The 11,759-nt window shown below is 38.3% G+C and overlaps 2 protein-coding genes across 5 annotated transcripts in view; one reads left to right on the top strand and one right to left on the bottom strand.

Moving 5' to 3' along the window:
• The first annotated feature begins 630 nt into the window (after nt 1–630).
• On the top strand, nt 631–1,918 carry LOC111592513 (glucose-6-phosphatase). Its single transcript, XM_023304745.2, has 5 exons — nt 631–719; nt 774–938; nt 997–1,471; nt 1,533–1,651; nt 1,723–1,918. The coding sequence occupies exons 1-5, from the start codon at nt 631–633 to the stop codon at nt 1,916–1,918; spliced, it is 1,044 nt and encodes a 347-aa protein (XP_023160513.2).
• Nucleotides 1,919–5,838: 3,920 nt separating this feature from the next.
• The window catches only part of LOC111592495 (protein madd-4), an 80,088-nt gene continuing 74,167 nt past the window's right edge, over nt 5,839–11,759 (bottom strand). For all 4 annotated transcript variants that reach the window (XM_030223702.1, XM_023304717.2, XM_023304721.2 and 1 more), the window contains 4 exons: nt 8,678–9,094; nt 6,352–6,711; nt 6,089–6,239; nt 5,839–6,017 (listed from right to left, as the gene is read on the bottom strand). In XM_030223702.1, coding sequence (XP_030079562.1) covers nt 5,881–6,017; nt 6,089–6,239; nt 6,352–6,711; nt 8,678–9,094 — 1,065 coding nt within the window. In that variant the 3' untranslated portion in view covers nt 5,839–5,880. The remainder of the gene's footprint in view (nt 6,018–6,088; nt 6,240–6,351; nt 6,712–8,677; nt 9,095–11,759) is intronic.

The following is an 11,759-nucleotide window of genomic DNA, read 5'->3' as shown; positions in this document are numbered from 1 at the left end:
ATTTGTTATCAGTTTTTGTAAACCGTTTGCATTATTTATTAAAATTTACAATTTAATTGAAACAATGTAACAAATGTATTAAAATTTATTTGTATATGTCTATACTTGGTACATGTATATACTTATACTATATATTTACTTATAAATATATATATATATATAAATATGCTTATATATTTGGATAAATATATATTTATATTGGCTAATTTCATTATTGAATTTGCCAAATTTGGTTTAGATTGACACCATTGGAAGGATTTCTTTGAGTGAGTTTACACTGTAATATTTAGTTTGCTTTGAGTATTGATAGTTATTTCCCTTTTATACAGTATATATATACAGAGCTTAAAATCTGGACCATTTGACCTAATCTACGGCCAAATGGAATTTACTATAGCTCAAGAGCTTAAGAAGTTCGCTCACTTGCTAAGCAGTGCAGTAAGCAGTTCTGCAAGCAGTGCCACCATACCCATGCTCAATATTTCAAGCCTCCACTGTAAGATGATAATGCGCTTGCGTCAACTACAGCTGTTTGCTGGCAGCTCAAAGCAAAAGCAGGATTCGCCATATAAACACACATCCTGGAGAAAATATTAAACAAATTTCTAGTTAAACAACAAATTTCCTTAAATGGATCTAAATGTGCTGCGCCTAGCGGCGGATTATTACCACAAGTTACTCAATGCGGAGCTGCATATCAATGAATGGGTGCAGGATCGGTAAGTCAATATTCCACTGAAGCCAATACCGATTTTAATGTAAAGTTCTTGCAGCTTGTTCATTGCCGAGCCCGTTTTTCGTTTTGTCAGCGTTTACCTGGAGCCGAGTAATCTGTTCAATGTACTAATACCTTTGCTGGGCGTCTGTGGACAAGATTTGCTCACGCATCTGGTTTATGCGCTCAGTTTGGTTAGCGCCGTGAGCTCCTTCGAGAAGTGGCAAGTTTTGCAGTTGCAGTTAATTTCGTGGCATAAGCTAATACTTCTACGCTTGCAGGATATATCCGGAATGGCGACCCCTCTGGCGACTACGTGAACTCTATGCCAATCAGCATGCCATTCGACCGGGCATTGCATTGCAGAGTCACGATCTGAGCTGTGAGACGAGTGGCGGATTGCCATGTGGACACAGCATGGCATGGACAGCACTGCTGATGGTTATAAGTATGCATCTGCCAATAACACGGCGCTCCTTTGCCAGCCGACTAACCATGTATATCATGATTGGATGCTGCATGCTCTGCATGTGGCTTAGCCGCCTCTACCTGGCCACCGAGTATCTGCATCAGTGTCTGTTAGCCACTTATATAGCGATAAGCCTCTTGTCCAGTTGCCAAAGGCATTTGAATTATTTATATGCCCAGCGACGCTTCTGGCCGGTACTGATGGTGCTTCTGCTTGTTTACCTGGCCATCTCCATTTACTTCATTAAGCTACACCTGGAAATTGACCCACATTGGTCTGTCAGGCAGGTGAGTGGCTTAAAGAGTCTCAGTCGCAGCAAGTTTCATTAATAAATTGTATTTTCTGCAGGCTTTTAAGTGGTGTCCCGAACCTACATATATGCGGCATGAGAGCAGTCCCATCTTCCTGCTGGCACGAGATCTGGGTAATCTAATGGGCGTCGCAATCGCACTACCTGTGGATCAGCTGTATGTCTATAAACAAACTATCTGACTTTTCGGGATGTTTTTATCAAATGTATCTTTACTTTTGCCCATAGGAGAAATTACGATTCAAAATGTTCACATCGCTTTGTTGGCATTGCCATCGTGGAGATCCTTAACTATATCCTGCGCCTTTTTACACCCAAACAACATGGACGCTTCTTATTTCTGGCCTATGAATTTATGCGCAATGCCCTGCACTCACTGATACTCGTTAAGCTGCTACCTAAGCTCCTACATAGAACGAGTTGAGCTAAATTTAGTCTGATACATTTTAATAAGATATTATTTTTATATAATTAATAAATAAGTAAATATTAAACCAGCAAAATTAACAGAGGCGCCTGATTTGACTGAGAATTTGACTTACCTTAACATCACTCAATAACCGAGTGATGTTAATTAACAATGAGCTTACGTTCCACTCTGTTATCAACATTATTGTGCTACTTAACATAAATCTTAAATCAGATCAGAGGCCACTGTCCCGTGGGGGTAGGCAACGATTTTTTCGAAAACTTTAAATCAAAAATTGTGGATACCAAAAATGTTTAACTCTCCCTGGTATATACGCGGCTCAACACTCAAGCTGTTTACTTACAAGCAGATACACGGATAGATCGCAACGACACCGATACCTACTTGCAAGAGGTCTAATCCCTAATGCCAGACCCCTAAGACGACTTAAACGGCAAAGCTTTGTCAAAACGATGAGAATGCAGTAAGCTATCGACTTTTAGTTCCTCATAATATGACTGAGGTTTGGCCCTAATTCCACAATATACATGTGTTGCTAAGGTACTAAATTTGATTGTAAAGGTTCTACACTTAATAAAAAACAAAAACAAAAAGCAACCAAAAGTGTTTGAATAAAAAAGTGTTTCCATTTCACATAATTTGTTCACAAATATTTTTAAATTTTAGTACAAGAAATAAAACAACTAATAATAAATTTCATTTCGTGTTCTTTTCAAAGAAAAGTGTTGTAGGGATGAGCTTCATCGAACAACTATGAAGGGTAATTGAGTCATTAATATAGGTTTTAGTGAGCAGCAGCGGCAGCTTTTTGAATTAATTTTGTGTGCTCAAGTCATATCATCCATTAATATTCCAATTCAATAATAATTTTTGATACTTAAGTAAAGCCAGTAACCGCAAAAAAGTTACAAGTTTCACTTATAAAGAAAACTATTTATAAATACTATAATCATGTGCATGTATGTTTGTATGCATTTGAAAAATAAGCTACCTTCTGCTCCAAGCGAATGTTCGTGAACAACTGAGTGCAAAGCAAAGCCAGCGCTAGCATTAATACAATCCAAATAATTCTCCCATTCTCACATATACCGCTCAACCAATAAAATCAGTGGGCGATGGCGTGCATGCATGCAAGCCCTTCCGCTCGTGCGCTCACGAAATTGTCAAGCCATGGATCCCTTATTGCATGAGTGTCTTAAAGTATAGCGTCTCTCTGTTTAACATTTAGGAAAACACTCAATTTAGCATACACAAAACCACTCAAGATTACAGGCATCTACGATCTAAGCTCAACGTCTTCTCTGTTCCCTTCTTTGTATTTACTTTTGTTCTCCTTTTTGGCTGTGTTGAGTGAAACGGTAAGAGCTACGTCAATGAGTAACGATCTGTGCACACTTCTGTAGTTTCTGTTTTGCTCTTCTTTGAGTGAACTTTTACAGCTCATCATACATACACGGTACATATCACACACAGACAGAATTACCATCAAAAGTTATTCTCTTCTTGCAAGATTTTTAAACAATATTTATTCTGTTACTTCAGTTTGTTTGTTTTTTTTTCGGGTTCTTACAATATTTAAGCAGTTGCTTTCGTATTACATTTTACAATGTTTTCGCTGTTGCTTAAATTAATTCATTTATTTTTATTTTATTTAATTTATCTTTATATAATGCTATTTTATGTGTATGTAAATTGTTAAATGTATGTATTTGTGTGTGTGTGTTTGCGTGTGTGTGTTTGTGTTTGTGTATGTTTAACATTGGTTATGGTATGCATTTTAATTAGTTTGTATATGTAATATTTTTTTATAATCTTTACTTAACAAGTTAAATATTCGATTTTCGTTTCATTTGCTTTTAACATTTGTTGGATTTTCCAAGTTTTTTTGTTTATAAGTATTTTAGTTAGCAGCTAACGGGTTTACGTTTTATCTTTGCATTTAGTTGATACATATATATTTATTTATATATATATATATATATTTATATATATAAAACAAGTTTTTTTTAATACAAAATATAAACTAATTACAAATATTTTATATTTATATAAATATATTTATGTTTTTATATTTAATAACATTTATGCGTGTAAATAAAATGTTTATTTACAATAACTGGACTTTTGAATTTTGAATAGCTTTTGTGATTTGGTTTTTTTTTTGTTGTTTATAAATGCGCAAGAGGAAAATTGTTTTTGTAATTGTTTTTCATAAGTTAATTAACATAGTTGTCTAATCAGAATTGATCTCAAAAACAAAATGAGCTGAACTTAGCTTTTAGTATTTGCTATAATATTTACATTATGTATTTAGTTTGTATACCTATATATATATATATATATATATATATATATATATTGATATATATATTTATGTATTTGTATAATATGTTTTTCCACATTAGGTAACAGTGCATTATTTTTTTTCGATATTTTGCTGGGTTAGTTTTGTGTTTTAGTTGAAATACAGTTACAAATGGCAAGTGTTTGGGGGCATTTGGAACATTGACTTTTCGTTTATATTTTCTTTTAGTATTCGTTTTATTTTCCATTAGCTCACTAACATTATGTCGATTGTTAAGTTATCTAAACTGCAATTGATGCTTAACTCTCCACGGTTTCCCAAGTAGCGCCGCCCTCTTTATTAACTGTTTTTCTTTTAGCATCTTGAAGCAACATTTTGGGATTTGGTTGCGAATGATTTGAATGCATTTATTTTCAATATTCATTGAATACTTTTAGTATTTAATTCTGGAATTGCTTAAAGCAAAGCTGCCCACATGCTGGCACATCAAATGCTACAAATTACATTTATCTAATATAATATTATTATATTTTATTAAATTGGGGGATCTTAGCGTTCATTCTCATTGGCCAGCTGGGCTTGCATCTCTGTGGGCATATCTAATCATAATTTGCGCTTAGTTTACGAATAGTTGTAAATATTTGCTCACATCATATAAATATGCTTATCTCTACCTGTAGATATAGATGTATCTGTGCATCTGCTGCTTATTAATGTAGACAAAAATTGAAACGAAATTACTGTGCATTCTTTTTACTCAAATTGATCTTCATTTTCCAATTACATTTAACTATGCCTTACATATCGAAGTCAACTAAATTGCACTCGTCCTTAGTCATAATAGATTCAATGATTCATAGATTCGTAAATTCAGAGATTCATAGATTCAAAGATTCAATGATACATTGATTGAATGATTCAATGATTCAATGATTCAATGATTCAATGATTCAATGATTCAATGATTCAATGATTCAATGATTCAATGATTCAATGATTCAATGATTCAGTGATTCAGTGATTCAGTGATTTAATGATTCAATGATTCAAGGATTCAATGATTCAATGATTCAATGATTCAGTGATTCAATGATTTAATGATTCATAAAATTATTGATTTATTCATTGATTCATAGATTTACAAATTCATTGATTCATTGACTCATTCATTCACTGATGAATTGATTCATTGATTCATTGATTCAATGATCCATTGATTCATTGACTCATATATTCACTGATTCATAGATTCACTGATTCATTGAGTCATTCATTCACTGATTCATTGATTCATTGATTCATTGATTCAATGATCCATTGATTCATTGACTCATACATTCACTGATTCATTGATTCATTGACTCACTGATTCATTGATTCACTGATTCATTGACTCATTCATTCACTGATTCATTGATTCATTGACTCACTGATTCATAGACTCACTGATTCATTGACTCTTTCGTTCACTGATTCATTGATCCATTGATCCATTGATTCATTGATTCATATATTCATAGATGCATTGACTCATACATTCATTGTTTCATAGATTCATATTCGTATCTTAGTTATGAGAGTATTCTCAATGTACTTATAGTAATTGCTTGCTTGATTTTCGTCCAGCTCTAACTTCTTACTGTTGCTGGATCTATTGAAGCTCTTCCAGTTGTGGCTGGCAGGAGCCGCAGCATTTCTCCTTGTAGCGATGCAGTCGACAAAGGCCCATAGAGCGGGCGTTGCGACAATAGCGAGAGCTATCACGACAGCCTGTCGAAGAGCTGCCCACTGTTTAGGTATAGCGATCAAGAGATTCGATTATGGTTATGGGACTTGGTATGGGAGGGGTTAGAACTTACCTTTGGATTGACATGGCGCACTTTTGCACACCTTCATGACCGCTGGGCGTGGCTGATGCTTGCACACGTTGCCCGCAGGTCGACGGCTGCCATACCAGACGCACTGCAGAATGCGGAATTTGATGCCCTGACGGCCACAGGGCGCATTGCACTGTGTGAACAGAAAGCAAAACAGAAAGCCATTGCAATTGACATTAATAAAAGATGCACTCCATGGCCATAGCCATAGTCGTAGCTGTAGCTGTAACGGTATTGCCACCCACCTCGGACCAGGGCTCCACACGCCAGACGCCCTTGCAGCGCTCGTTGTAGCATTCTTGCCGTGCCGCCGGCCTCTCGTACTCATCGCAGGCGGTGCCCGCGCTGCCATTCTGATAGCGGCAGTTCACCTCGCGCCGTTGCACGGCCGTGTTGCGTCCGTGGCAGCGCGACTGGTGGCAGAGTGTCCACTCGCCCTTGGTCCAGTGCGGACAGGGCTCGTTGCCGCAGCTCTGGAACGTGTCGGGCATGTCCAGCCCCTGGCCACGGCATTGCGCATTCTCGACGATGTCGACGACGCTGCCATCGGTGGCATTTGACATCGTCTTCTTTGTTGCCACACGCCGGCAGCTCAGCGTGCGGCGCTATGGAGGTGGCAAAAGAAACAATGTTTACTGTTATTTTCTACTCTCTCTCTCTCTCTCTCTGTGTCTCGCTGCCTTTCTCTTTTTTCATGCCACACATAAAACAATGGACGGCAGCAGCCAAGGCAGCCGCAGCGACAGGACAACCCTGTCGAGCCAGCACTGCCTGCTAAAATATTTAAACTCGTCCTCAATCTCTGCTTCTACTTTTTAACGTACCCTGACTTGGGTTTTTGGCTTGAAAACGTAGAATCTATGTAGCCAGGGCAAAGCCAAGCATTCGGCTAATTATTATATAAGTGTTGTCTGTGGCTCGGGGAGTTCTGCTTCTGCTTCTGCTTCTTCTATTTTTTCTTGCAGCCTTAACAAAGCTAATTTGGTAAAGCTTGTTTGAATGGAAACTTTAGAGAATTGTTGCAGCAAATATTTGACTTTAGTTAACTGAAGACATTTAGATTAGGAATAACTCAAAATCAAATTTGTTATATAAAGATGAAAGACTAAAGTTAAGTTATTTGTGTTGACAAAGAGTGAATTTCACTTGTTTTGCTCGCCCATGAAGAGTATTTGGGAAATGGAATGAAATGGAAGTGCGGCAACTATTGATGTTGCTTGTGCCTCAGCTTAGCTAGAGTCCAGTCTGGACCTTCTCCATCATGGAGCTGCCTCTGTGACGTCATTACGGGGAAAGTATTTTAATTTTACTCCACACAAGATCAAATTGACATAATAACTGAACCCTTTGACCAGCTGAACTGAAGTCAAATAATGAACTCAAAGAGCAAATATTGAGCGTGATATTGATGCTGCATCGGTCAAAATTTGGCTCGTCTGTACTTCTGCAAAAGTGCCCAAGGGCGGCCATGGCAAAGAATGAAATTGAATTTCATTCATGATATCAAATGTACTTTGATGCAGGTCAACCAACTGTCTTTTTTTGAAAATAAATATAGAAACTATATAGCCTCATCATATTCAAACTTTAAATTTTTGAAATGGCAATAAATATAACTTGGCATACAGCCTATTTTAAGAGCTATTGAAATAAAAGTCATCAAATATAAAATATTCGTCTAAAGCAGCATCACAACTAAGTTTATTATTTACGACGCAAATCGAAAAAAAAAAATATTTCTTCTAGAATTCTAGAATTCTAGAAGTTAGAATCATCAACATTTATAAAGTAGTAGCTATATTGCACTATTTTCGCTATAAATTAATTAAAAATGTTGAATAAAATCAATGAAGTAACTTTTTTCACGCTTATCGAGCGAGCGATCGATTGGCAAGTTTTAATAGAAATCGATACTGCGAGAGCCGACCGAAGCAGAAGCCATTTGCAGTCAGTTAAAGTACAAAATAAAAGTTAGTTTCTAATGCTGGACAAGATTTGTGTAATAATGTTAAGGTCTTTGATTATATTATTGGCCAAACTGATAAAAATTTGTGAGTAAAACTTTTGAATGTCGAAGAAAAGTTTTGCTTGCTGGCCAGTGTTAAGCTGCTCTGCAGATAGACCTAAAACTTCAGCTATTGAAGCGTGGCATAGCCAAGAATATTGATTATATTTAAAAAGCCTCAACTGTTTTTGAACCCTGAACAAGTATTTGTAGTTGGTTTTTATTTCAGATTAGTTAGTTCAGAGCGCAACTAGAAGAACTCAACTTTTGCCAGAAAGCAGCTGATTCCAACGTTCCTCATTGCTTTTGTCTATATTTAAGAAGGCCTAAGTAGATATTCTTCTGGCAGCTGATCTTTTCTACAAATATAAACAATGCTGGTAGATAGCTAAATTTTGAGTTTATTTTGTTTCAATTTCATTAATTAATCTGCTGGCTAAGCTTGTCTGCCGCCTGAGCCACTTAGGTTTCAGCTTGATATTCATTGAAATCGCAAACTCATACCAAGAAAACAATTCTTTTTCATTATTTTGATATGAAATCCCTTTTGACTCTCAAGTACTCACCTGCAAGCCGCTGCCCGCGGCTCCACATTCCTGCGAGCACTTGGACCACTCGCCCACCTGCCAGCTGTAGCTGTAGCGATTGCTTGCCCCGACTATATCGGCGCTGCTCGCCAGATTGCTGCTGGCCGTGCTGGTGGGCAGTGTCATTGTCGTGGCCGTTTCCCAGCGTGCGTGCGGCATATGCGGTGGCACATTGTCCTCCTCCTGCTCCGTGGGCTGTTGCAGATGTTGGCTGGGCACGGCCAGTATGCGACCGGCCTCGGTGTGCAGCTCTTTGGTCAACACACGGGCCGGCTCGTCCTGTTCGTAGCGCTGCGGCGGCGATGGCGGCTCCAAATCGAGGCCATAATTGAGCGCCTCGCGCTGCAGCAGATGCTGTCCGCGTGAGTCCTTAAAACGCTGCAGCGGCCAAAGCAACTGCACGAGGCGACCATGGATAGCCAGGGGATAAACATAAAGCAAAGAGTTTAACGTATGAGAAATGCTAGCTGCAAAAAATAGTTCGGCGCAAAAATAGATTGCTATAAAGCCCGCATGCAGCATGTGGCATGCAGCAAGCAGCAGGCAGCAGGCAGCAAAGCGGCAAAGCAGCATACAGCAGGCAGCATCAATTGGGTGCTGTGTTGTGCTATGCTACGGTAAATTTGCACGGACGTCAACGCGTTTCCGTTTCCGCTTTCATAACGTGTGCGCTATCAGTTCGTGTATATATGTGTGTGTGTGTGTGTGTGTGTGTGTGTTGTATATGCTGTTCATGCATGCACACTTGAATTGCCCTCATCAATTGCTTCACGTTGACTGACTACGTACTGCAAAATCCGATTAGCCATTGAACTCAGCTGCCACAGTTGGCCCCCGCCTCGGCCCCCAAACTGGCAAATCTGCTCCCCCTACCCAGACGCGCGCACAACTTTCAAAGCACTCACACAATGCCGCTGCTTGGCACTCAGGCTCTATGCTAAAATTTGACTACCAAATGCATTTTTGGCCAACAATTTTCTAGTGCATATGCAACGCATTTGGTTTTTGACTTTTGTAAAGCTTCCCATTCCATATTGCACTCTAGCTGTTGTTGTTGTTGTTGTTGTTGTTGCTGCTGCTGTTGCTGATGCTGTGGGCCAGCATTGTCTCACTGTCAACATCATCGTCGCTGGTCGTTTTCATTTACAGCCGCCCATTGCCCCAGCCCCGGGTCGATGCACAAGCGAAAAGATGATTTCCCAAGTGCCACTTGAAACCGACAAATACGTTTCGCTGTTTGTTGTTGCTGGTGTTGCATCTGCTGCGCTTTTATGTGCAGCTGCTAGGCGCTTGTATCTGTGCCTGTGTCTGTGTGCCGTTGTCATTTGTAGCTCGACACTAACGCCAACGCCTCCATATAGCCTTTTATTGTCACCGCAATCGCAATTGCAATCGGCACTGCTGTTGTTGTTGCCGTAGCCATCGCAGTTGTTGTTGCTGCTGTTGCTACTGCTGAGCTGCTGTCAATAGGTATACCGTAGTCAGCAGGCAAAACTGTTGGCAACCATTTACAGCTCTCAGCCCGTATAGCAAAACCCCAAGCTTTGCTCGCTGCAGTCGTTAAACGAAACTTTTGCCTGCTTTTTCTTTCAGCTCAGGAAGCTAATGCCAATACGGTAATTAGTGTCCTACCTATAGAGATAGAGATAGAGGCACACAGCGTGAGAGAGCAGCTTGAAAGAATCGGCCTTTCTTCACTCGTCTTGTTGTTGTCAACTTTGGGCAGCTGCGCTGCTTTAAAGGGCAGAGTTTTGTTAATTTATGCAAACAATTTTTGATTAAAATCAATTGAAATAAATAAATTTGTAATTTTGATTTGTGGCATATGGAAAAGTAAAGAGATTTGGAAAAGATCTTGTTGGCAAGCGATTGAATGGAAGTTAAACGCAGTAAGACTTTAATAACGAAGTGCTTAGAGTCGACTCTCAATTAACCTGCTCGTTGTATTAACTTTTCATTTTATACTCTCAGGAAGTGAAAGGAGTATATTGGTTTTATGCAATGTGCGCCTAGCTGTCGCCTTTGGCCTTCTGTTCAAAGAGACTTGAGTTGTGGAATATATGCTGCTTTGCACCCTCGTTTCATATAATATTAAGACTTTTACTATAACTCGGGTTATACTATATTTGGTATGTCAAATACGCTGTTATTTAAATTTAAATATATATAACTACGCCTTTTGGATTGCTAGCAAAGTGGGTAAAGCTTTTCATACTACAGTTTGACAGCTTGAAACTAACAATTTACTGTTGACCTACTTTATTGATTTACCAAAATCTATATATATATGGTATATATATGCATGCATATGCAAGTTGTGCAAAGCCAGAAAATTGCACAGTTATGAAAAATGAACGAGTATTATTCAAATGGTTATGCCCTATACTCGCATATGCTTTGGCCTCAAGCTGCCTTACGCATATTGAGCTGATTTTAAAAATGTTTGCTTTGCTTAAATTATAAAAATAAAATATTTCTGCAGTTCCACATATTTTATCTTTGTTTTTAGTCAATAATACCATTTTTATGTATCGGAAATTTGAGAACATGTTGAATGAGATGCTTGGCATCAGCCCACAGAAGTTGCATTTGACATTTGGCAGCGACAATTTACATGCTCCACAGATGCGCGTCAAACACAAGAGTCCCATTTGCTTGTATTTCGTGTAAGGCAGTTTATAAAATACATTTTCTAATACTGCTACAAATTTGCAACATCTCTTTCAATAGACGCTCACTCAGCTCTGTTTGCCTAGAACGCTGTGAAGTCTTCATAACTTCTCTTGAGCAAATTTCGCACTAATTACAAATCTATAATTAATTTAGCTTTTTATTTCATTTAGCATATTTTCCGGTCTCATTAGCGTATGCTACAGTTTATTAAAAATATATATGCATTAATATATATATATATATATATAGATATTTTTTTCACACAAAAGGAAAATACTTTGAGGCACGCACATCGTTAAATTCTCACGCCTGACAAGCGGAGCAGACGTTGCCAGAGACAACCAGTTAACCAAACAGCAGTAAACCAACAATCAGACCAAAAAAAATG

The sequence above is a fragment of the Drosophila hydei genome, unplaced genomic scaffold (genome assembly GCF_003285905.1).
Source record: "Drosophila hydei strain 15085-1641.00,03,60 unplaced genomic scaffold, DhydRS2 tig00000253-arrow-arrow-pilon, whole genome shotgun sequence".
NCBI lineage: Eukaryota > Metazoa > Arthropoda > Insecta > Diptera > Drosophilidae > Drosophila > Drosophila hydei.
This window is presented reverse-complemented; position numbering and strand designations above follow the sequence as displayed.